The following is a 26,910-nucleotide window of genomic DNA, read 5'->3' as shown; positions in this document are numbered from 1 at the left end:
ATAGAAGTAGATCCCATAAGTTTGCCCACTCCTGCCCATAGTACAACCAACAGTCTCAAGGTTTCATAGGAAGTAAAACAAACAAACAAACAGCACCCTTCAAAAAGGCAACAGAGAGATTCTGTATCACATATTGCCAAGCTTCAAGAGAACCTTTTGACAAAGAGCTATCTTTAAAATATTTATAGACCTGAGGTTTCATTTGGCACACTTTCAAAGCAGAGTTGTGAAAAGTTAGTTGTTGGTTTTGGAGATGGAGGGCCAGCAGTTGTGAAAAGGCACTCTGTTTCCAGCTACGCAGTTGGTCAAAGCACAGAAGCAACATTTGTGGCATCCTAACCAAATATTTAAATGTTTTCAGTCCATGGAATATATTACCATTTGGAGTGCAGAGGCCCAACCAAATAATCATTCCTTGAACTTATGCAGATGGACCTTCACACAAGTGGGCTATCTCAAAATCTTATTTCACTGTACCATTTGGACCAGTTGCTCTTTCTTTTCCATGTCGTTGCCCATATTTCCCCTTCCATGACTTTGCTTTTCTGCCTATCATTTCCACAAGAAACCAGTTCAGCCAGCCTCTGAAAGTGAAAGCTGGGCTGTGTGAGGAATAGCAGCAGTAATAGCAGAAGTCTTTCCTGCCCACAACCCTGTGATTATGCTAGGAGTCTAGATAGTCTTATATAGTCCAATGTACAGCTCTATGGGGTTCCTATTGGGGCATCTGATTGGCGACTCTGAGAACAGGATGCTGGACTTGGGATGGGCCATTGGCCTGATGCAGCAGGCTCTTCTTGTGTTCTCTCGTTACACAGATGTTTCTGGCAAATCATAAATTTCTTCATACGTATTCAGAGTGGTCTTGCTATTACTCCTTGATACGTCATGCATTCTGCTGTAATCTAAAGAAAAATAGTCAAAATTGTTTCCCCACCTCACCAGTACATTCATTTAAAAACCTTTCGTAAGTTGCTGTTGCTTACCAACAGGAGATGGGCAAGGAGGCTGATGTCATGCAAACATACTAGTTAGGAGCACTGGATTTGCTGCACCAGAGCATTTGCACTATTTATTACTTATTTAAACAATTTATATACCATTTAACTACAATAGTCTCTAAGCAGTTTGCAAAAATACAACACAAGGAATATTAACTCAGTTAAAACTATAAAATCGCTGAACATGCCTACCAGAATGAAAAAATCTTCAGTTGGCCCTGGGCGTTTAACAGGGAGTGGGCCTGTCTGACCTCAGCTGGAAGGAAGTTCTGTAAAATTGGCCCACAATCTGAAACCATGTCTCCTGGTGGATATAATCTGTGCATCCGAGCGCTGAGGGACAACTGTGACTCCCCACCCCACCCCTCGAAGACCTATGTGATCAGGACACATATATATGTGATTGGGTGGCCTTTGAGGTATCCTGGACCCAATTTGTTAAAGGCCTTGTAACCTGGCCCAGTAGGACTGGAGCCAACCACCTGGCCTCTCCTAGTAAGCAACAGCAGCCCCACCCCACTTAGTGAACCACTACTAAGAAATAATAAACCTTTATTGTCACTATACCACCTGTGTGCAGTGAAATTAACTACATGCCAGTGGTGGGTGGAACCAGAGGAAAAACTAGGTGGGAGGCTACACTCCAGTTGTGCAAATGTCAGAGGTTTAACACGTACGCCCATACATCTCTCCATCCCCCGTGCAGGCAAGTAAGACATTATCACACATCAAGAACACATCAAGAACACAAGACTCAGTGAGGAGTGTGGGCTGGGGAGACCCCCAAGGGCCAGATGGAGAGATTTAGAGGGCCACATTTCAGTCAGCCCCTGGTCCTGAGGTTCCTTCCCCTAGAGTGTGTGTGGACACACAGGACAAAAAGGCCACAAAGCTTTTTAAAAAAAATATTACCCAAAAATTATAAATGACTCTTACCTGTTGGACCTGGGTCTTCATTGATGAATGCAACATGTGTTTTCCATTCAGTCCATTTGACTTCATTAATCCTAATTAGAGAATCCACACATTATAATGATTCATCTTTTACACCATGACAGAAACACTTCATGTTTTCAGATTTTTAATCAGGGCTCAGTATTCATTTAATCAATGCACACTTAATCAGTATATGAAAAAGTAATGTCATGTTTTGAGCAGGGGCAGCTAACCTATGGCCCTCCATATGCTGCTAGACTACAACTTCCATCATCCCTAACCATTGGCGATGCTGACTGCTGGGAGTTGGAGTCCAACAACATCTGAAGTGCCACAGATTGGCCACCACTGGTTCAGAGCATAGTTTCACTTTTTATACAAGATTGGAATTCAGTTTGTAGAGATGGACGTATTTGATTTTTCCCTATGGGATATCAGTGGAGGTAGAACATAGCCACCACGACTAGAAGCCTTGATGCAGTGGCAGCACAGTTAAAAGAGCAGCTTGGAAACTGTTTAAGGAGATCCCTTAAACATGCTATGTAGAGCTTGTTCATTTCTCTCTCTAATGGGACACAGTTATCAAAACAGAGCAGCTTCATCCATTTCTGAACATCTGATTTACCTTAAACATAACCTAGTATCATTCTCTGCCACTTTGCACCATTCTCCAAGCTGGAATTTTCTCCTCAGGAATTTTGGCAGGATCTTTTCTGTTTCCACAATAGTTCTTGCCCTCTGGTGGTAACAAGAAAAATGTTACCAGATAATGTAAAAACAACAACACACAAACAAACAAAATTTTTTAAGAATACTTATTGGTTGGTGGATTTCATACTTCTAGTCAAAAAGAATAAAGAAAAAGAGATTCCACAAACATAAGGTGTGCTCTCTCTTGGTCTACAGCAGGTATGGGAACCCGCATTAGGCCCAGCATGGGCCTGTTTTGGCCTGTTTTCTCCAAACAACGTCTGCATTCCCCACACCAGATATCATACATGACTGCAAAAAGGATTTGGAGCTTGAAGTGAACACTTGATTGTTCCTTTGCGAACAGAACCCACTAATTAGCTAGTCGAGGACTGACAACGAGCCCCACTGAGATCACCCATGCTAAGGCGAGGGGACTAACTAGTTGTGCCGATCAGCTGATTGGTGCTGTCAGCTGACATTCTGTTTACAGGCATGGTTTAGATTTTGGCTGGAAGGATATGCCCTCCCCCCGCAGTGGTAATGGGAAAACCAACCTGAAGCCTCCAGATATGTTCACTCTCCTTGGATATATCTTCCACCGTCTCCCCCATCAATGCGATCAACATGTTAAGGAGGAGAACAAAGGTCAAGATGACGAAGGAGATGCGGAGCAGCAGAAACAGAATGGGGTATTTTGCATCCTCGTGGATCTCCAGGTCACCAAGGCCTAAAGTGAGTTTGAAGAGTTCGATCTCGACATTCCCTAAAGTGCTGAAGTTACTGCACTTACTGTTTTCAGGACAATCGTCTATCAAGGCAGCAAGGGCTGTGTTTAAGAGAGAAAGAGAGAAGGGCACCTTTAATATTGTATATTTGTAGAATGTCTTCTGTGTTCCTGTGCGCTTTTCTGGAAGTTTACAAGGAGTTCTTACGAGGGTCAAGAATGGTTGACAAGCTCCCCAAAGACTCCCCAATCCTTGCATTTATCTTACCCCATATTCAGAAGAAAACGTTGGGGGGAAGCTTCCACATTGCAGTCTATTGGAGACATGATGCGCTCATCTACAGAAGTTTTGTTCACCATCCACACAATGTTGTCCCCACTAAAATCCCATCCCATAACCCCACCCCATTTAATTTGGATCTACCATTTCCACAGGGTGGCTTTTTGGGTTTTTTTACTTGCTGCATTTTCTGCAGAATTGGTACATCTGGATTCAATGGAGAAATAATATGGGGCAGAGTGCTAGGATGATTTTCTGTGGAAACGACACAAAACTTGGCCGCATGAACTGCCATGTGGAAGATCCAAATCATATATTGGTACAATTTGGATTGGTGTAAGAGGATGCAAGCTTACACATTTCACTGAATGCTTTGTCGGGCAGAGCAGGGCTATGTTTACCTAGATGGGCCATGAGTTCTGCAGGCTTAGTCCAGCAAAGATTAGATAGCTCAGCATTCCAGCTATGCAAAATGTTTTTAAGATACCGCCACCTTCCTATAATAACCATCAAATTCTGCTTACCTACACCAAATCCGAGCAGAAATACAATGTACACCACTAGAAACTTTATCACGTCATGCAATATGACCTATAAAAGGAAAAGGAAAACACAATGGCATGTTAATTAGAACCTCAAAACTCTCCATTTTACCGCTCTACCTCTTTCAGTAGTTCAAGTTATCAGCATCAGTGTATTCAGTCTATATGCATTTGGAAAGCTGACCCCAAAAGCACTTTTACTGGATGCTGATACATTGTGAAGACAAAACGGGCTCTCTCAATTTGTCTGCATTAAGATGTGCTTCAGAGATCCTTATGCTGAATCAGACCATTGCTCCATAAGAATATAAGAAGAGCCTGCTGAATCAGGCCCATGGCCCAACTAGCCCAGCATCCTGTTCTCACAGTGGCCACCCAGAGAATGCCTGTGGGAAACCAGCAAGCAGGACCCGGGCACAAGAGCTCTCTTCCCTCCTTCCAATAGCAGATAAAGGAAAAGGACCCCCAGACGGTTAAGTCCAGTCAAAGGCAGCTATGCTGTTAGGCGCTCATCTCGCTTCAGCCAAGCGGGCCAGTGTTTGTCCGCAGACAGCTTTCCAGGTCATGTGGCCTGCATGACTAAACCGCTTCTGGCACAACGGGACACCGTGATGATTGCCAGAGCCTACAGAAATGTCATTTACCTTCCCACTGCAGTGGTACCTATTTATCTGCTTGTGTTAGTATGCTTTCGAATTGCTAGGTTGGCAGGAGCTGGGACAGAGCAACGGGAGCTCACCCCATGGCACGGATTCAAACCGCCGACTTTCTGTTCAGCAAGCCCAATAGAGGCAGAGCATAGCCATCATCTATCTATCTCTGTGTTATCAATTGTGGCTCTCCATGGTTTCAGGCAGGGAATCTTTCCCCATCCTGCCTGGAGATGCCAGGGATTAAACTCCTGCATGCAGAGCAGGAGCTGCTCTTGCACTTCCCTCAAAGACAGGCTGCTTTGTTTCAAAAGAAGGAAAAATGGGCATTAGAAGAGCCAAGGTTATAGCAAGTTGCTTATTACAGGTCATGCAGCAATGGAGCTGCCCTTCTGAAGGACGAGCACTTTTGAGACCAGGGTTCTGGAGATGGTGGACAGACATCCACAATCAAATATCGAATGGAACTTAGAAGTGCATACTTGCCTGCTGGATCATCACACTATAGATTCCCATGGACTGCAGACCCCGGGTGAAATACAGCATGTTGGCCCACCCTAAGGACATGGCCAAGACGAGGCACGCAAGGTGTTCTTTGTAGGAGAAGAAGTACAAGCAGACAGAGAAGACAACCAAGACTGCTTGTATAAAACTGTCAAGACACAACAGGGGAAAAGTTGCATCTGTGAGGAAAACTGGACAATTAAGAATCAGAGACTTTCTTAACGTGGGTATGTTACAACTACTAAGGATGGGGGGAATTTGTCAATTTCAGTTTCTAATTTTCCATTCTAAAATTAATTCTCTGCATTTCTACATTGTGGTTATTATTTTGTAAAGTCCACATGGAAATCCACCTGCATTTTAGTGCAAATTTCCTGAAATAGATGCATTTTTGCATGCAACCCCCCCCCCAATATAATGCGTATTTGTAAATTATTTTCTCCAACACATGCTTTTTTCTGCCTGTTTTTTCCTAGTATTTGCATTTTTGCACACAATCCTTTGCTGAAGAACTGCATAGGGAAATGTGGAGGAGTGAGGATTTCAGAGGGTGACTGTGCTTCAGTTTGCATATTTTTGTCAGAAAGCGTGAATTAGGTAGGATGGCCTTTCAAGGCAAACAGAATCGAATTTCTCTCCCATTCATAATTACAGCACAGCCTTTTAAGATGCTAGTATTAAGCATCTTAAAAGCCACCCTGGCATCAGGAACACATTTGACCTTAAATGGCATATACATTTATATGTCTAAATCACATCAAGAGCTGGCAGAGAGATTAGGAAAGAGCTAAGGGCAGAGTTAAAGAGAGGCATTGCCCATGAGCCACTTAGCGGAGAAAGACTGGATGTTATTTCAGAGCTGTAATCGTTTGCATTCTTATGCATGACTTACAATGCGAAATGGAACCAAGCGTCAGATAGGATTGATTGGAGATCTGAAGGCCTGAGCAGGAAGATAGCTACGCTCTGCAGGTAGAAATAGCCAGGAGTAGATTAACAAAACACACATACACACAAAGCAGTGACTAGGGATGGACCAATGCATCAGCTACAGGCATAAGGAGCAGCCAGGAGCAATGAGAGTTGTAGCCTAGCAACATCTGGAGGGCCACAGGTCTCTCCTCCCAAAGCCATTCATTTTACAGTGGTGCCCCGCAAGACGAACGCCTTGCAAGACGGAAAACCTGCTAGACGAAAGGGTTTTGCGTTTTGGAGGCGCTTCGCAAAACGAATTTCCCTATGGGCTTGCTTCGCAAGACGAAAAAGTCTGGCGAGTTCCTTCGGGTCCCCCCCCTTTCCCCCCCTTTCCTAAGCCGCTAAGCCGCTTATCAGCTGATCCACTGATAAGCCGCTTAACAGCTGATTGCTAAAAGCCGCTAAACCGCTAATAGCGCTAATCCGCTAAGCTGTCAATGGGCTTGCTTCGCAAGACGAAAAAACCGCTATACGAAGAGCCTCGCGGAACGAATTAATTTCGTCTTGCGAGGCACCACTGTACTTCTAGGATGTATCTATAAAACTGACACAAACACATCAGTTTACAAAGACAATGGTAGGGCCGGCCCTAGTTGCACTACAACCTAACAGATGAAGGCAAGAATTAGCACAGCCCTGTACATATATATATTCAGAAGTAATTCTCATTAAGTTCAGCAGGGTGTACTTCTTGGCAGGCAGCTAAGGATCACAGCCTGAATGGGGCAGCAATATTTTTTAAAGTGTTGGTCCTAAAGGAGGAAGTGTGCCCTTTGAGCTCTGCATAAGGCAGCAAAATGTCTTGGGTTGGAATGAATGAGAGAGCATTGACAGTTTCATAACAACTTATTTGGCCCAGATATTGAAGACACTACAGGACATAGAGCTCTTGTGGTACACGAATATGTGGACTCTGGCTATTGCAGAGAAAACAACTCACAAATTATGCAATTCTAAGGATAAAGAGGACCTGGAATATTTTAACACTGGATTTAATTTCTGAAGTGTCAGATCCAAATGTACAAAACTCTTTCCCCAAATCACACAATTTGGCTATCATGATGTGTTTTGCTGCTTTTATTTTTATATATATATGGAAAATACAACCTCTGTACTGCTCCTATGTTTCATCATTTTGATTGTTTGTACTTTTGATTTTACATTAAAAAGCAAACAACAACAATAATTGAATCTCACCTCTTTAATTGCTATAAATATGGCCCCCAACATCACTGTCACTTGTCCTGTCAGCTGGAGCCAGCTGAGGTCATCAGTCAAACTCAGAGGATATGGTGGAGCCTGAAAACAAGACAGAGGCGAGAGAAAAATTCAGGATGATCCCAGGATGGGATCTATATCTATTATTTAACACCCCAATTTTCAAACTAGTTTTCCAACAAGTTGCGGTGCATATGATGTCATGAGGTTGTGATAGGGAAAGTGGTCATGGCGCCTTTTCAGGCCAGGCAGTGTGGGCATCTGGGGAGGCTTCAGAGTGCTGGAGGAACACTTAATGGAAAGGAAAGCATACATGACTCCCCCTTACAATGATGAAGTAAGCTCCACCTAATCCCCTTTATTTATGTTGTTGGCACCTATCTCAAGAGACAACGAAGTACACCTCTGGGAGTCAAGCTGCTGTGTTAGCAGCACCAAAGCGACCTTCCCGAGGCACAAGCCTGGGCAGTGTGTATGGAGGTCCTGGGCTGCCCACAGAATAAGACCCCACTCTCAGCTTCACTGATGTGGCCCAAAGGAAAGCGGAGCAAGGCTTTGGGCACCAGCTTGGCTGCAGGAGTTGCCGGAAGGAGGCGTACACGGTACCATCTAACCATCAGACAGCAGGAGAGTTTCTCCTTCAAGTTTCAAAGCTCTTGGAAGCCCACTGCACAGATCACTCAGAGCAGAGCTTTTTGGCTGCCCCTGTTCTGCGGAACAGCATCCCCATCAAGGTATGACGGGTGTCCACACCTGCACTTTCCAGAAACAACTGAGAACATTTTTGTTCCAACCTCAACACTGAATGGAAACGTTTCTGCCATGGGTGGCTACTAGTTTTTAAATTCATGTTCTGTTGGTTTTTTAGCTGTTTTTGTTGTATTTTGTATATCACCTTGGGACACCTGCACAAGGCAATTCATAAATAGCAACAACAGTATCCCTGCACACAACAATATAAATACAAGCTAAAGTGCCCTGTGAATGAGGTACAAAAGCAAAAAAGCATTTTTTTTGCAGAAGAAGAAAACTTTCAAGGAATTGGAGGGCAGGTCCTAGCCCATAAAAAATGTATAGTGCTGAGGTGTGAAAACTTCACTCAAAGCTTTCAGAACATTGGAAGGGTCTGGCTGCTACATCAGGCCAAAGAGGACCCAATCCAGTCCAGCATCCTGCTCTCACAGTGGCCAGCCAGTTGCCCCAAAGCCCACATGAGCAACTCTCCCCAATTGTGATGCATTCAGAGGCATTTACTGCCTCTAGCAGTGGAGGTGGAAGGTTGCCATTGTGGCTAGTAGCCATTGATACATAGCTCTCTGCTCTATGAATTTATCTAACCCTCTTTTAAAGCCATCCAAGTTGGTGGCTGTCAGGGAACTGACATCAGAGACTAGCGGAGAGGGAAGTTGCTCCAAGGATGCAGGGGAGGGAACTAGCAAGGAGAGAGAGAAAGCTTCCGCTGGGGAAGGAAACCAAGGTGACACCAGGAAGAAAGGGGAGGCTGAGAGTACTTCGGAGGGAAGGCTCCGAGACTCTTCCAGTGAGATCAGTGGGGAGAGCGCAGGACCTCCGCTTGGCACGCCTACTCTGCGCAGAAGGCTTCCGCGCAGAGAAGCTAGGCGGAGACTGGCTGTCAAGGAATTTTTATGTTGGAAGAAGTTCAGGAAACGCCCACTGATGGATTCTGCCAGTGATTGAGACAGTCGCGTTGTAAGGGGCTGTCAAACTAGGGAAAGGTTTAGCTATACAACCCGTTTGGAGCAGTTTGGAGTTTTACGCACAAGCAACCCCAATTCCCACTACAGTGACCATCACTGCATATTTAACAGCTATGTATTTTACAAAGCAAAATGGGAGAAACAGTGGGGCATTTTTTTGGGGGGGGGAAACACCTTACCATTTCTGCTTGGGGCCTGTAGTAGGAGATCAACGTCAGCAACACATTGTAGATGAAGTATAAACAGCAGGAGACGAAGAACACGTGTCTGGCAAACCTTTTCCACTTCATGCGCAGAAGGGAATGCAGAGGTTCCAACGCCAACATTTCGTGGCGATTCTGCAGAAGACAAGAGGAGTCAGTCCGCCCGGGGGGTCATCGTGACCAGATAGAGAATAAAATAATGAGCTCTTGGAAACAGATGGTGGAAGATGTCAAGCCTGCGGTTATACAAGCAGTTAATCCCAGCAGAGCCTTGCCTGGAGCAGGAGAACTGAAAGCGTTCAATGGGTAGATAAATCAGCTAATGCCTTAGTTGATTAACTAATGGGGAGCCTATTTTATTATAGCTATTCCTTTCTTTTATATGTTGTTTTTCCTCCCTAGGAGCTCAAAGACGCCATACATGTTTCCCGCTTCCCCATCATTTTGCGCTCACACCTGATTTGTGAGGCAGATTAAGCTGAAAGACTGTGACTGGTCCAAGGTCAACCGGTGTGTCGGGTGAAGATTTGAACCCAGGTGTCTGCAGGCCTTAAGGACTGGCTTAATTTTAACAATGTGATATATGATGGTGGGTTAATGCTGTGGGCTGTATCCAGCTAAGGACCACTCAGAGTAGTCCCATTAAAATTAAGCGACCTAAATTAGTCATGTCCATCAATTCCAATGGGTCTACTCTGAGGATGGCTAATGCTGATGTGTTCTAGAAACAACCTATGCTGGTGAATGAATAGGAAAGGCTGGTTTTTTTTTATTTTTGTAGAACTTTTCCAGGCATATTAAAAGCAAGTGTGAGCTCTAGTTAGAAGTGTTTGGATGTGTGTGTGAGAGAGAGAGACAGAGAGATTTGTTTTAATTGTATTGTTCCATGTAATACCAAACACACACACACACACACCACTTTGCAAGAATCCAGCCAGCCAGTCAGCGGTGTCTATTCTGGGGTACTCCATTCCATCCACTATCCATTTTCTATCCTTGCCCCTGCCACAGTCACAGCCCTAGCAGATGCTCAGGATTCCATGGCAAATGGGCACATCCAGTTGTTGTTGGGCTAATTTGGAGTTTCTCTCTCCCTTGCAGGATTCCCACTCCCCAAAAAATGTTTTTCTGCAAAGCATGGAGCTCCTCCCTGCCCCACGTCTGATGTTACCATCCTCTTTTGCATAGATGCTGCCGTTTGGGCTAAATATAGATTGACGCTTGGAAAATTGAACACACTGTTGGTATGTAGGATTCCTAAAGCAACACTTTTTTTTTTAAGGGTGCATGAACTTACCCCGATATTTGTATTGTAGACAATAATATCCAGCAAGGAGTTCTCCGAGGTGGTGTCCAGTTCTGTCAAGTCGTACAGGGAAGACTGTACGGGTCCATAAGCCCAGTCAGTAAATTTCCTGGAAAGGCTTCTGTTTGGCTTGTCTCTGATTTCTCTGCTGAGAATGTATTTCAGAATCTAATGGACCAAAATGGAGATATGTGAGCAAGTTAAAAGTCCCCCACTGACTAATAAAAAATAAATCATAATCAACCATTAGTCCAGATGGCTATGTGATACCTCCACATTCAGAGGCAGTCTACCATTTGCTGGGGAACAACTGGTGGGACTAAGTTATGAGATCTGGCTCAGATCTAATCTTGCACACTGTGCTGTTACCGCATTCATTAAGTCTGGCAGTGGCTGCTAAGCTCCCACAGACATTGCATAACTAGCATATTGCTGTACCACCTCCCTCTGTTGTTGCAACCAAATGAAAACTAAACTTGGCTCTCTTCCTGTTGCTCCTACCCAGTGAAGTCCAAAATGGCTGCAGAATCTACAGCAGCCTGAGGGCCACATTGTGTTGTAGGCAACCTTCTGAGGGCCACATGCCAGTAGAAGGCAGGAACGAGAGGCAAAGCAATAGATGCACTATATTCCAGTCATACAACACACACACACACACACACCACATATCTCCTTATCCTGTTTGCAAGCAAGCAAGAGACTTTATTGCAGTTTAGAGACATGTTCCAGTCAGGCAAAAGCATTCATGGAGGGCGTGGAGCAGTGCTGGTAATGGTGTGGCCTGGAAAGTGTTAAGAGGGCCAGACAGTGGGCCACATTTGGGCCCTGTGCCTGAGGTTCCTGACCACTGGACCTCCAGATGTTGCTGGACTACATTGTTCCTGACCACTGGCCATGCCTGCAGGGGCTAATGGAATCCAAAACCATCCAGAGGACCACAGGTTTTCCTGGTCTACCCAAAAAAATCCACATATTTCCAACATTTCATAATATGTCACCTGCCAGGGTCTCCTTCTTTTTCCTCCTTTGCTTCCCAAGTCAGGCTTACCTCCAGCTTCCCAGTTTTTGCAGCTAGCTGCAGAGGCGTCAAACCATCCTTATTCTTCATCGTCTCCAAATCCCGGTTTCTGCTTTTCAAGAGGATGGCATCGTACATCTTCCTCACAAAGTCATTTTGCGTCTTAAAGTCTTCTGCGACGGTCACCAAGGCATGGAGTATATTGTTCCCCCTCGAATCTTGGGAAGTGATGTCCGTCTTGCTGTTGTTCATTAATAGCTCGACAATGTCTGGCTGGTTTGTGCAGGCAGCTAACGCCAGGGGTGTCTCTCCTGAGGAAATAATGCATCATTGTAGTTGTTGCTCTTTATATTTTTAATTTAATGGTATTAGGGATGTACAGATCTGTCAGTTTCAGAGGGGCAGTTCTCAGTTTCTCATTTTTCCAATGCTTCACATTTCTACACCAGATTGTGATTTATTCATTTTTTATAAAGTCATTGTGAGAATTTAGCAGCCTTTGGGTGCAAATTTCTCCTAATATACACACTTTTGTGTGTAGCCTTTTGCCTGACATACACATTTATACAAGCAATTTCATGCAGAGTTTTTATGTTGTTTTTACTAATAATTGCATTTTTACACACACTTCCCCCTAAGATATATGAGCTTTTGCATACATTGTTTGGTTGGAAATCTGCAGTGCAAAATTCAGAGAACTGCAAATTTCAAAGGACAGGTGTGCTTCAACTGACATATTGCTTCAAACAGTGCTGGTGGGCTAGGTATGCAGTTGGCTGCAAGCTGAAGCAAATTTCTCCATCTGTATGTGGGGAAGAGGACACGGGGGTCCTCCTGATGCAAACATCAAAACATGTGGATACCAGGCAAAACTGCATACTAGTTTGTGTATCTTAGGAGAAATTTGCACTAAAGGTGCGGATGAATTTCCCCGAGGACTTTTCAAAATTTGCAATTATTTAGGAGAAATGTTGATAAATGAACTAAAGATTGGGATGCTGGTAAATTGAGAGGAAACAAAAACAGATTCATCCATCCCAGTTCCCATGGCATCATTGCATCAGCTGCCTTCCTGCATTCGCTTACCAAAATAAAAACCTTCGTGCTTGTGTTTAGGATTGAAGAAGATGCCTTGTGCATGGGCGTTCACATCCGCTCCTTTCTCGATCAGGGTCTGAGTAATGTCATACTGCCGTCTCTCAATGGCAATGTTTAAAGCTGTCTGTCCTGCAGAACAAAGAAACACATGTACCTCAGGTAGTGCAATGGGCCAGGGTGTCTGGTTGCGAACCAGAAGGTTGGTAGTTCAAGCCCACCCAGGGGTAGCTGTGGGCATTGCAGGAGCTTGGACTAGATCAGGGGTTGTCAACCTGGTCCCTACCACCCACTGCTGAGCCTTTCAGGATTCTAGGTGGGCGGTAGGGGGTTCTACGGCACAAGCTGAATCCTCTTTCCATCAAGGACTGGTGGGCGGTAAGGAAATTTTACCATCAAGAAAGATGCATTAGTGGGCGGTAGGTATAAAAAGGTTGACTACCCCTGGACTAGGTGATCCTTTGGGCCCGTTCCAACTTACACTTCTGTGAATCTCATTCTGCAGTTCCAAAATTTGTCACCCTAGCGTCCTACCCACTGATATTTAGTCTTGTTTTTGCTAAAACGACATTTGCATTTGCTTTGCAGATTGGAAACATCTTTTTGAGTATTTATAAACCTGATCCGTTCCCTCCTCCCATCACTTAACAGTATGCATTAGAACATAAGGATCCAGAAGTGTTGGCTGGTACACATCAGAAACCCAATCCAGCATCCTGTTTTCACAGTGTCCAACTAGATGCCTGTGGAGAGCCTGAAATTAGGCTGTCCCCACTTAGGGGATGTTTAGAGCTGATAAAGGTAAAGGGACCCCTGACTATTAGGTCCAGTCATGGCCAACTCTGGGGTTGCGGCATTCATCTTGATTTATTGGCCAAGGGAGCCGGCATACAGTTTCTGGGTCATGTGGCCAGCAGGACTAAGCTGCTTCTGGCGAACCAGAGCAACGCACGGAAACACTGTTAACTTTCCCACCAGAGCGGTACCTATTTATCTACTTGCACTTTGATGTGCTTTTGAACTGCTAGGTTGGCAGGAGCAGGGACCGAGCAATGGGAGCTCACCCCATCACGGGGATTCAAACCGCCGACCTTCTGATCGACAAGTCCTAGTCTCTGTGGTTTAACCCACAGCGCCACCCACGTCCCGATTTAGAGCTGATATTCAGAGGCAATACTGTCTCCAATGGTGGAGGCAGGACATAGCCATCCTGGCTAGTAGCCATTGCTAGCCCTATCCTCCATGAACTTGTCCAATCCTCTTTTGCAGTCCCCCAGGTTGGTGGCCATCACTGTCTCTTCCACGAGCCAATTCTACGGTCCACCCTGAATCTTCCAACATTCAGTTGCGTTGTATGTTATAGTCCAAAGTTATAGTGTGATGAGGGGAGCAAGTACGTCATAGGGGAATAAGTGCTATGATACTCATCACAATATTCTTCAGGTTTGAACGCAAAGCACAAATACTGTACCTCTGTAGGCCTCTTCTGTGTATGCAGCATTGATGAGCCTTTCTAAGATCAGGTTTTCTTCTGCAAATGAGAGAAGTATTTTCACAATTTCCTTTGTGTTCTCGTTGATGTTTAGCAAGGCTTTCATTAGGCAGGTCTTGCCTGTGTCAGAAGAGGTCATTTTTTTCATCAGATAGTCTGGCAAAATAATAATAATAATAATAATAATAATAATAATAATAATAATAATTAAAACAAGTGCTTACATAAAATCCTATCATTGGAGGGAGGCCATTATAGGTTTTCTGCTCAGTTCTAGATGGCTACCCATCTTCGGTTTCAAGAGCCCTAGCAAGGGAAAGTGCACTGCTTCTCTAGGTAACTGGTTCTATTAATTAACTGCTCTTGCCATTAAGACATTTCCCCTAATGTATGAGCAAAATCTACTATCCTTTAAACTACCACCACTGGGTGGGGTTGCCCAGTTGGCAGTGACCCTTGACAGGGCCTTCCTGGTGGTGGCTCCCCGTTTGTGGAACACGCTCCCTAGGGAGGTGTGTCTGTCTCCTTCCTTATTAACTTTTAGGGAGAATCTAAAACAGAAGAACGAAAGCAGGATCACCTAGTCAAACATCCTGTTCTCACTGTGGCCACCTGGATGCCCGTGAGGAAACTCACAAGCAGGAATCAAGCATGAGGGCACTCTCCCTTCCTGTGGTTTTCCAGCAACTGGCATTCAGAAGCATTACTGCCTCTGACCATAGAAGCACAGCATAACCATTGTGGCTAGTAGCCATTGACAGACTTCTCCATGAATTTGTCTAATCCACTTTTAGAGCCATTCAAGATGGTGGCCATCCCTGCCACCAGCCATTCGATAGCCGAAAGACACTCTTCCTAGCAACCCAGAAATTATTAGCTGTGAGAGTACATCTTGGTTTTTAGAAGCCTTTAACTGTTTTTAGAAGCTTGTTTTTCAAAACCGTTTTTAGCCATTTTAATTGCATCTTATTATTGATATGTTTGGCACCCTGGGCTCCTTTGGGAAGAAGGGCTGGGTACAATTTTAATTTAATTTCTGAATACCTTGGACTGTCAGGTTTCTGCAGGCATGGGACCGATCCTTCACTTCGGCAAGGAGGTGCTGGAGTTCTTCTATATTGCCCTCTGACACTGCCCGAAACAGATACTTCTTCAACTTTTTCCGACGGTTGTTTTGCCGAGCGCTTTGAGATGAATTAGTGCTGGATTAAAAGCAGAAGAATGTTGGCATGGAAGCAGAGAAATGGTTGCAGCTCAGCCAGGAAGTTAAAATCTCTCTCTCTTCAGCTGCAAACTCTCTTACGGTAAGCCTGCCCTGTATTTGCAACGTGAGATAATAATACTGGTCCACCTTGTAGCGCTGATAAGATAATTTGTGCAAGATGCTCTAGACACTCGGATGCATGCTATGTTTGGGTAAAGGGCTTTGCTTGTAGCTTGTTAAGTTTTTAAAAAATTCCTATTTGTCCAGCTATATGTATATAGCGTTAAGGACTTAGCTGAGCGAGCTTCAGCAAGAACCTAGGTTTAGAATGTGAACCAGGGTTAAATGATAAGTCTGCATCAGACCTCATCTTGTTCCTGTTATCTATTGAAGTTGTTTGCTATGCATTTTGTTTTTGATGAAGGTGGTGATTTTATTTCCATCTTCCCTTCCAGAGTTGCCCAGGGCAGCAAACACCGAAGTGGTAAAACAATACAATTAAAAGTAAGATAAGAGCAGTTAAAAGCATCTAAATGTGTTTAAGAACATCTACAAAATTTATTTGATTGGCAATCATTCCTAAAGGCACATCCAAATTGATATCTAGCCTGGTGGCTTTGATTTTTAGACCACACCGGTGGGAAGAGAGGAAGATCTCAGTAAATCTAACCCGTGTCAGCACTGAATCTATAGAATCTATAGAAAATCCCTGTGCAGAAATGCATCACGTGTGTTCACTCACCAATAGCTGTCTGCATTTGGGGTGTATTCAGTCATGTCATCTTGGAGGGACTGTGGGGAGTCCATATCTTCGCAATTTGCAGATGCACTGGACGCCAAAAAAGAGGGTGTGGGAAGAAAAAAAAAATTAAGGCCAGAAGAATATCAGCTGCAATTACACAGGAAAATCAGGAAACAAAAGCATCTAGAATGAATATAATTGGCGACTAAGACTTAATTTGCAGCCTTCAGACAAGGAGTGCCATAACAAAAATGTTTATACTGGGCAAAATGGATGGCCATCCCTGCCTCCTGTGGCAGCAAGTCATGTGACTGACAGGTGGGCAATACTGCCCACCTGTCGAAGTGGCACTTAGGATGGTGGAGTAGATGATAGGTGGGCCTGCTGCTGAGCCTCAAAGCAACAGCTCAAGCAAACCTCCCCACTTCCACGTCACCCTACCTCTCTTCCCTAAGGGTGACAAGGCTGGGAAGCTGGGAAGAAGGCTTTTTTGCTTGTGATGCTGTGCTGCATTCGCCCTGGCAAGCAGCATTGCGGAAGCCCGGCCGTGCCTTTTCCTGGCAACATGAGGGAAGCAAGCGCGTTATCTGGTACGTACCATGGACGGATATTGGAGTCCATCGGCTTTGAGAAGACGGGAGGTGACGTTCGGCTTGGTGTGACATTGGTGTCAAAGGCTTCAATCTCGAGAAAAAAGTGGGAACTGCTGAATACATTGGATCGAAGCTATTATTAGTAGGAGGGCAAAAACAGAGAGCGACAGGCCCAGCAGCCACCCCCCTGTCCATATGTGTTTCATTTTCCAGAGGGGCAATGAAAAAAAGCTCTGCACTGGTGCATGGCAGATATATATGGGACCTCCACACACAGGGGCAGTCTACCCCTAATTATGAAATCCTGAGGACAACAACATGGGGAGGGCTGTTGGCTTTGTACCCTCCTTGGTGTCTTCCTGGAGGCATCTGATGGGCCACTGGTTGACCAATCAGACTGATGCACTAGATGGACCTTTGGCCCTGCTTCACACCTTCCTCGAATGTTTTTTGCCCAGCTGGAAATGTGTCCTTAAATTCTGATAATGCTTCTTGCATGTCTGGATGAAGGATAGAGCGTGGGGCGTTTCCGTGTGGGTAGAAACTAACCTACTACATAAAGGTGAAAAATGCACCTGTTGCTCCACCAAGTTTTGTCTCTGGCTCCGTCCACCACAGGCAAGTGGCCCTCGGAAGGTTGGCTAGCAGGCAATGCGGCCCTTGGTCTTAAAAAGGGTTTCCCACCCTGAATCAGAGAGCTTGTTGCAAATTTAAGCACCTGCTTTTCAACCCTTTATGTTGTCACTTCCACCTAAATAAAAAATCAGGTAGGGCTATCAGGCAGAAGTCAGTGGCCCCGCTCAGCAATAGCCAGGGCTGGCATTTTTAATGGAGTGAAGTATTGTACAATACCTTCTAAATAGGTCTCCCAGCCCCCAGTATTATACTGTAAAATTACATAACAGCACCACTGATTGAATCCGTGTTTGACCAAAAATAAAATTTAAAAATCCACATAGGTATCTTTCAGAGAAGCCAAAGGATTTGTGCGTGTATGAGAGAATACAATAACTGAATAAACAAACGCTAGCAATAATTGTTAAGGAGGTCAGTTTGGAATGTGGGTCATACCTACCAGCCAAAGAGGGGGATGAGACCAGTGATCTGCCTGAGAGAGGGGGTGTTCCAAAAGAGGAGGGGGGAAAACAGAGTCAGGTTTTGAGTCTAGCCAGCAAAAGAGAAACAAGTTTGATTCCCCACCCACCACCCCCTGGAGCTAGCTGGCAAGAAGGAACACTGGGGACTAGAAACATGTGTGGCTGTAGAATGTACCTGCTTGCAACCCATCCACTTCACCTGCATATCTGCAAGAAGCAGGTAGTACAAACAGGCCACAAGCCCAGTGTTTCAGCTGTCATTTGAGGTTGAGGAAGTTTTTTGGGGTGGTTAAAGGTAAAGGGACCCCTGACCATTAGGTCCAGACTCTGGGGTTGCGACACTCATCTCGCTTTATTGGCCGAGGGAGCCGGCGTACAGCTTCCGGGTCATGTGGCCAGCATGACTAAGCCGCTTCTGGCGAACCAGAGCAGCGCACGGAAATGCCATTTACCTTCCCGCCAGAGCAGTGCAGCAAGAGCCGGTGTGGTATGGTGGTTAGGGTGCTGGGTTCAAATCCCTACTCAGCCAGGGAGCTCATTGGGTGGCTTTGGGGCAGTTCATTGACTCTCAGCTTAAACTGCTTGCAGGGTTGTTGTGAGAACAGAATAGGGAAATGGGGAGGAGAAACAACCATCTTGTGCTCCTTGGAGGAAAGGCGGGGCAATAAATTAACATGGAAGGTTGTTTTAAAAATAAAGGGCAAGACAGCACCTGGCTATCTTATGAGCCAAGGTAGCATATCTGATCCATGCTCATAATCTCCAGTCTAGCCACCTCACAGGGTTGTTGTGGGAATAAAAAGGAGGAGCACACAGCATCTGTGCTGCTTTGAGCGACTTAAAGGAAAGATGGGATAGAAACGTACCGTATTTTTTGCTCTATAAGACTCACTTTTTCCCTCCTAAAAAGTAAGGGGAAATGTGTGTGCGTCTTATGGAGCAAATGCAGGCTGTGCAGCTATCCCAGAAGCCAGAACAGCAGAAGGGATTGCTGCTTTCACTGCGCAGTGATCCCTCTTGCTGTTCTGGCTTCTGAGATTCAGAATATTTTTTTTCTTGTTTTCTTCCTCCAAAAACTAGGTGCGTCTTGTGGTCTGGTGCGTCTTATAGAGTGAAAAATACGGTATATATTTAGGAGGGCTGTGCCTGCCCTACCTTCCTAAAAATAGCCCAAGACGGCTAACAACATCAGGAATAAATGCAACAACAAAGATTAAACATTTGTAAAACGGTGAGATGAAAATGGCACCTATAAATGGAACAAATCCATCAGCCGTATGGCTTGTGGAGTAAGTCAACTGAGAACTGCCTCCAGGTCAAACTGGTGAAGCCCTTTCTCCCCCTTTGCTCTGAATTTAGTGCCTTGTCTCCAAGGGTGAGAAGCTCACGCCCCAGATTCCCACGCTCTGGGCCTCTGTGGGCAGATTCCAAAGCCAGCGTGTGACACATTTCTCTGGGCTTACACAGCAAAACACAACACACACAAAAATGTGGGTGTTTATAGAACAGAGGGATGGGATGGGGAGGAGAGAGAGAGAAAGCCGAGGGAACATCAGTCTCCTGCCAGAAAACAGTAGCACAGCGGCTTTTGGAAAGCCCCCAGAGGCAAGGTGGGGTGGAACAAGCTGTTTACATTTTGCTAAGATCAGTTTAAAAGCAATGGCAATAGCAGCCACCGAAAGCAGAAATGTCAGTGCATTGTGCAAAGTGATTCTTGGGAGCAGGATGAGGATAACAGCCCTGAGTGTTGTTTACTTCTGTTCAAGCCCTGCATCAGTGTGTAAAGTTTACCACTGGACTCAGTATCCTCAAGTTCCTAGTCAGTAAGGTGGCAAAGATAGGCTAGTATGGAGCCAGAGTTGGGGGTTGAATAGGGCTCCTATTTGTCCGTGCACACCTCCTCTGCCTCTCAACTAGCAAAAGCAAAACAAAAAAACCAGAAAGGGTAAGTTTCTAGTCCTCAAGGTGGCAAAAATAGCCTAGTTTGGGAAGGAAAGTGAGAAATTGCAAAGGACAGCTGTGTTTCAGTTTGCTTATTGTTTTGGAAAGTGAGAATTCAACAAGGCCAGCTTTAAATGCATCTTGAATTGAATTTCACCCCGTGTGTGTGTGTGTGTGTGTGTGTATCCTAAAAAAATGAGATACCACTGCACATATCTTCATAAAAGTGCCTTGGATGCAAGCACATAATGGCTGCTTTTGTCAGCCAAAAAAAGAGGTGACTATACTCCAACCTGGTGAGTTCCATCACAACCAAAGCAAGCACTGTGTGTGTGTGTGTGTGTGTGTGTGTGTGTGTGTGTAATCACAGAATATACATACAGTTGTATACTGTCAAAATTTAGACCGTAGGCTCTTGAGGGCAGGGATGTTTTTGTTGTTGCAGCTGTTGTACCTGCATGTGTTACTCTGTCAAATGAAACGCCTTTTGATTGCACTATGCAAATGAATACCCTGAGCAAATAACTAGCTCAAGACCTGCTGAGTTTGACAGGTGAAGGTGGGGAGGCCAGGTCACCTTAAGGCTTTATCCTGAGAGTCAGAGGATGGAGCTTGGGAGCTCAAAGAGCAGTGCTCCATATGAAAGGGTGGAGCCTGCTTAGAGCATGGAAGGGTATCTGATTGGGCAGAGGTCTGAGCTTAGCTGTGATTGACAACTCAGCGTGGAACTCCTCTTGTGTGGAGGCGTGGCCTGGTGAGCATGGAGGAGGAGCTAATCACAAAAAGTCTTCCGCAGTGTTTGAATGATTGAAGAAGAGTTTTTAAAGCTGTTTTAGGGGGCTCTGCAGATGCCACAAAATATATAGGGCACTGGATCCCACTTAATTCAAGCGAGCCAAGCAGAGGACAGCCTGCCCACCTTGGTTCTGGCCCATCACTTGCAGTTAAATCAGCTACTTGTAAATGTGGAGAAGTACAGAAAAGGATCCAAAATGCTGCAGATATCATAGAGTTGTAGAGTTTGAAGGGACCACGAGGGTCATCTAGTCTAACCCGCTGCAATGCAGAAATCTTTTGCCCAGCAACGGGCTCAAACCCACAACCCTGAGGCTCTACCAACTGAGCGCTCTCTAGCAACGATTAATTTAGAAAGCGCACATGACACGCCATAACTAAGTGGCTGAGCATCTGCTTTGCATGCAGGAAGCCACAGGTTCAGTTCCCAATGGGAAAAACTCCCTACCTGAAATTCCTGGACAGCTGCTACTGCCAGTCAGTGTAGAGAAACTGGTGGCCCTCCAGATGTTGTAGGACTCCAGCTCCCAGCAGCCAACATGCCCAGTGGATAGTGGTTATGAGAACTGTAGTCTAGCAACAGCTGGAAGGCCACAGCCTCCCTACAATGGCATACACAACACTGAGCTAGGTGGCAGCTAGTTCAGCTCAGGCATAAAGCCAGCTTCTTACATGCACAGCCAGAGAAAGCTGAATCGCCTGTGTGCAGGCTGACTCTGATACTAGTTATACAAGGAAGCGGGAAATGAATGACTGAAGATCCTTCTGGGAACGACTGAGGCACTATCCATAGGTACCTGGCCACGAATCACAGCCTCCCCACCCTTTGATGACACATCCCACCTCTCCTGGGCATGTTGCTATTCTTCCCTGTTCAAAAATGGGCTTGGTAAGTCAACCCACCTGTACTTTCAGGGGTGCGAGAGAGACAACATCAAAAAAGAGGCATGAGAATCATAGAATTGTAGAGTTTTGAGGGACCCTAAGGATCATCTAGTGCAGGCATCCCCAAACTCGGCCCTCCAGCTGTTTTGGGACTACAATTCCCACCATCCCTGACCACTGGTCCTGTTAGCTATGGATGATGGGAGCTGTAGTCCAACAACAGCTGGAGGGCCGAGTTTGGGGATGTCTGATCTCATTCAACCCCTGCATTGCAAGAATATGCAGCTGTCTCATACGGGGATCGAACCTGTTAACAGCACCGTGGTCTAACTAACTAACATTGAAACCTTAGAAGAGCCTGTCTGTGCTGGACCAGAGCAAAGAGAGGCCACTCCACTCAGTCCAGCATCCTGTTCTCACAGTAGCCAGCCTGATGCCCCCAATGGACCTGAACAAAACAGCCACTCTCCCTGCCTTCAATTCCCAGCAGCTTCTATTCAGCAGCTTCTATTCAGATGCCTTTGACCATTGAGGCACAGCATAGCCATTGTGGCTGGTAGCCATTGATGACCTATCCTCCGTGAATTTAATCCTCTTTTAAAGCCATCTGATCATTCCAATCTGCAAGCAAGCCCAGAACCTTCAAATTGCACTTCAAGAGCACTGCAAAACTCTGGATTTAGAAACCCTCCCATCGGTGCCTGATGGACAACAGCAGAAGAAGCAGCAGTGAGACATGTAATTAAATGGAGCACAGATGAGCATTCCTTGCAATTAAATCTGATCACGTGGTCCCTGTTGCTTACACCATAGGAATGTTTTGGGCCGCACCCCATTTTCACCAGGAAGACAGGAAAGTGTATTGGCTACACCCGCCTTCTCGGGCTGGTGCGGGAGGCTTAAACCTAACAGCTGGATATGAGTGGTTGATTAGAAGTGAGGTGACAAGCATTTATCTTGTCTGTTCGATGAGTTACAACATCAACAAAGCCATGAGCAGGCATGTGAGTTTCCCGGATCTTGTCATCGGTCTCGATTTTAAACAGGATTTAAATAGAATGGATTGTGTAATGCTCTTCCTAGGAAGGCCCACCTGGCACCAACATCATCATTGTTTCAATGCTAGCCAAACACTTGCTTTGTTTTCTTGAGTGTTCAGGCAGTGCCAATGATATTACTTATTGTGGTGTGGTGTCTAGGGTGTCCGAGAGGACCTGGGAGACCAGGGTCTAAATGCCCACTCAGCCATGAAGCTCACTGGGTGACCTTGAGCCACTCACTGCATCTCTGCCGAACTTACTTCACAGGGCTGTTGTGGGGATTAAACAAGAAGGGGGAGGACAAGGTGGGGTAGAGATGTAGCAATTCATAAATGCAATGCAATAAATCTTGTTAAACAGATGGTTTAAACACATTAAATCTGTTTAAAATTGAACTTGTGAAATCTATTGGCTTGTAAATCACTATGGAACCTTTTAAAGGGAAGTTATATACAAATTTAATTAAACCAGGAAGGAAGGAAGGAAGGAAGGAAGGAAGGAAGGAAGGAAGGAAGGTTGAGAACTGAAGAGAGCAAAGGATGTCAGGAACACAGGAAGCAGCCTTCAGCTGTGTGTCGCTTTAGGTCAAGCAATTTCTGCATCTAGCCCATTATCACCTGCTCTGACTGGCAGCTGCTTTCCAGGGTGTCGGGCAGAAATTGGGTTTCTCTCATCACCTGCCACCAGATCCCTTTTTAACTGGCAATGCCAGGGATTGAACTTCCAACGTTTTGCATGGAAAGCCATGTGCTCTACCAAGTGGTGCAGGTAGGTAATTTTAGACCCTGGAGTTACACCCATCTTACAACCTCATGCTTTTTGCTGTCATGTGTACAACTTCAGTTATGAACCACACAAATCACATTTGTCTACCTCCCCTCCCCTACTTCAGCTGCCATTCCTTTCTTTACAACTGCTTCTGCATTCCTGATATATCGCAGAAAACAATGACAAAAGAACCACAGTTGGTTAACCCTGATTTTTTTTTAAAAAGGAGAATACTCTGAGCATGTGCAGAAGGCCCTCTTGAATCACAGAACCATCATGGCTACAGAGATCTTATGTGGCACCGTAGACTGTGTCAGAGATGCAGGGACAACCTTGACACCATACTGTAGATTTAAAAGCTTCCCCCAAATGATTTTGGGAGCTGAGAGGGTGCTGAGTTGTTATGAGAAACCCCTTTCCCTTCACAGACCTACCAGTCCCAGCTCGGTTTAACTATCAATCTGTCTTCAGAGAGAATTATGGGATTTGGGAGGTCTCATAAAAAAACCAGAGCTTTTTTTCCAGCCGGAACTCAGTTCTGACACCTCTCAGGTGAGCGCCATTGCCATGATAAGAGAACAAGGGAGAACAAGCTCTCATGATGAGTTTGGGCGCCTCTTTTTCTAGAAAAATAGCACTGATAACCACACTTCAGCTCTTCGGGGGAAGCTGTGATGGTTTAAACTGGCATGAATGTGGCCTGAGTGACCATGGTCCAGTCTCTCCTTCCCTCCCTCTCTCTCTCTTGACCTAGCCTACCTCACTAGATTGTTGTGGCGATAACTGGGGTGTGCTGAAAAAGAAACTCCATGTGTGCACCTCAGAGGACAGGTGGGGTTTGCACGTGTGATAAATAAATGGAACATTTACCATGCGGCTACTGGGTTGGTCAACTTTCGAGGGCTGCCTTGTCCCTCTGCAGGCTTCGTGGGGTTCCTCAGTGTCTGGCGTGTCACCTCTGAGCGCGTGGAACTGTTTCCGCTGAAAAAACACGGCCTTTGAGGTGAGTGTGTTGTAGGAACCCTAACTACAAGAGCTCGCTCTGCCATGGTTCAGCTCGTTTATATACCCATCACCACTGCCCTCCAGCAGTGGGTCTCATAGTGGAAAATTTGCACATTTTGAAAGCCATCACGGTAGCCGTGTGTCCAGTTCATCCAAAATCCATACTATATTTCAGCGTTCTTCAGTTTGGTGGTTGTGGGGGCCAACTCAGATGTTGTTTGGACCACAGCTTCCACCGTCCCCAGCCGGCTTAGCCAGTGGTCAGGGGTGATGGGAGCTGTAGTCCAGCAACATCTGGGGGCTGAAGAACACTGCCATATTCAACATACCCTGTATCCTGACATCATTACATGAGAAATGTGCACCTTCCCCCTGCCAGAAGCAGGAGCAGGGGAACAAGCAGGGGGTGTCAGTGTCCCATTTGTTGTGGGGGGTGGGGAGAGGAAAGGACTCAGCACAGCGCTCCCACCCAAAATGGCAGCACCATATACAGTATTTTCATAGAATCATAGAGTTGGAAGGGATGCCAAGAGTCATCTAATCTAACCCCCTGCAGTTTAGGAATGTCAACTAAAGCATCCATGGCAGACGGCAGAGTTTAAAGCATCCCTGTTGATTGCATTGATACCATAACCCTTCCTTCAAGGAATTTCACACCCTTTAACCTCACAACATCCATGTGAGGTAGGTTAAGCTGAATTAAAATTTTTGTCCCATCACTCAGTGAGCTTTGAGGCTGAGTATGGATTTAAACCTGGGCCCTCACAGCCCTAGTCTCACATTTTTACACACACACACACCCCTACTCAAGCAGGCGAGAGGCATTATCAGAATTCAAGGACACATTTTCAGCCAGTCAAAATCGCTAGAGGAGGGTGTGGGGTGTGGCTAGGAGAAGAAGGGGCATGGAATGGGGTGTGATATAGCAAGAGTCCCCCGAGGGGACTACAAGGTTGTGTAACTTCAACTCTAAAAATTACACCGGTCCTTGGAAATGCGTTGCCAATTCATCTTGTGAGATTTCCAATCAGAGCTTTCCAAACTGTGTGTTGCGACACGTTAGTGTGTCGGCTGCTGTGTGTAGGTGTGCTGCACGAATGCTCCCCACACTCCTCCCAGGGCTGGAAAGGGGTTCGTTCAACCTCCGGTTTGCTAGTAAAACTGAATTACTGTGTCACGAAATGACGCATGTCTAAAAAGTGTGTCACCAATGTGAAAAGTTTGGGAAGTTCTGTTCCTAGTGATGGAGCTGAGATCTGCAGAAAGGTAAAGGTAAAGGGAACCCTAACCATTAGGTCCAGTCGTGACCGACTCTGGGGTTGCACACTCATCTCGCTCTATAGGCTGAGGAAGCCAGTGTTTATCCACAGACAGCTTCCGGGTCATGTGGCCAGCATGACTAAGTCGCTTCTGGCGAACCATAGCAGCGCACAGAAACGCCGTTTACCTTCCCGCTGGAGTGGTACCTATTTATCTACTTGCACTTTGAGGTGCTTTTGAACTGCTAGGTGGGCAGGAGCAGGGACCGAGCAACGGGAGCTCACCCCATCGTGGGGATTCAAACCGCTGACCTTCTGATCGGCAAGTCCTAGGCTCTGTGGTTTAACCCACAGCGCTACCTGCGTCCCTAGATCTGCAGAAGCTTGAGTGCAAATTTACGAAGGCGACCTGCTGCTTGAGAAGAGAGTGTGACTTGCCTTTTTCATAAGAGCAGCCTGCTGGATCAGGCCAGTGGCCCATCTAGTCCAGCATCCTGTTCTCACAGGGGCCAAACAGATGCCCATTACGTTTCTGAAAAACTCAAACAACACAAATATCAAAGACGACCATTAGCTGCCTTTGCTGCATTTTGCCTGATGCTGCTCCTTACCTTTTCTTCTCTTGGGGAGCTGTCGGCGGGGTCCCCGGCGGATTTGCTTTCTTGCTGGCCATGAGGGGAGCCATCTCCTTGCTATCTCCGATCATCGTCCTGGAAGAGAGGATTCCGTGGGTCAGCTTGGCTGTCCATACAAAATTAACCTGCATTAATGTAGTGCAATTTAAAAAGAAACAAATTGCTTGATCTCACAAAGAGTTAGAGTGCATTCAGTTGCAGGTCTCTTGCCTCCCACCCCCTCAACCCCACATACACCTGTGTTCATCCCAAATGTCAACAGCCTAAACAGGTGGTCCTGTTTTATTGGTTGCCTTATTACCTCATTGCCTATCTTGTTTAGTTTACTGTTTTATTGTTTTATTATTACTCAACTTGATTTACCACAACAATTAGACACCCGTTGAAGCCCGATTGCAGCCACTGTGACTGACTTGCAATTTCGTTCCTGGCTAAAACTTTGGACTAACATGTTGTTGCAAAGATTTGGTTCTGGCATGATAGAACTCTGCAGACTTTATTGGAATGACTGCTGGAAGGGAAAAACGAGGCAGGAAGAGCCCAAACAGCATAACTGGGACTCACAAATCCTCTAAAGCAGAGAAGCAGTTG

The 26,910-nt window shown here is 45.6% G+C and overlaps 2 protein-coding genes across 8 annotated transcripts in view; one reads left to right on the top strand and one right to left on the bottom strand.

Annotated features, from left to right (window-relative positions):
* Positions 1-16,052, top strand: part of ASPA (aspartoacylase) — a 39,626-nt gene extending 23,574 nt beyond the window's left edge. For 4 of the 7 annotated variants that reach the window (XR_008327714.1, XR_008327713.1, XR_008327715.1 and 1 more), the window contains one exon: positions 15,413-16,002. The gene's annotated coding sequence lies outside the window, so the exon portion shown is untranslated. The other 3 variants (XR_008327717.1, XR_008327712.1, XR_008327716.1) reach the window with 3 other exon arrangements.
* TRPV3 (transient receptor potential cation channel subfamily V member 3) lies at positions 535-26,438 on the bottom strand. Its single transcript, XM_053366652.1, has 19 exons — positions 26,296-26,438; positions 24,291-24,443; positions 17,970-18,002; positions 16,900-17,007; positions 16,302-16,388; positions 15,400-15,557; positions 14,335-14,511; positions 12,855-12,995; positions 11,799-12,079; positions 10,742-10,918; positions 9,421-9,579; positions 7,503-7,604; positions 6,223-6,296; positions 5,313-5,478; positions 4,159-4,225; positions 3,185-3,456; positions 2,563-2,675; positions 1,938-2,008; positions 535-905 (listed from the first exon to the last, which is right to left on the bottom strand). The coding sequence occupies exons 1-19, from the start codon at positions 26,388-26,390 to the stop codon at positions 811-813; spliced, it is 2,529 nt and encodes an 842-aa protein (XP_053222627.1). The 5' UTR covers positions 26,391-26,438; the 3' UTR covers positions 535-810.
* Positions 26,439-26,910: the final 472 nt, after the last annotated feature.

This window comes from Podarcis raffonei, chromosome 15, assembly GCF_027172205.1.
Source record: "Podarcis raffonei isolate rPodRaf1 chromosome 15, rPodRaf1.pri, whole genome shotgun sequence".
Lineage (NCBI taxonomy): Eukaryota > Metazoa > Chordata > Lepidosauria > Squamata > Lacertidae > Podarcis > Podarcis raffonei.
This window is presented reverse-complemented; position numbering and strand designations above follow the sequence as displayed.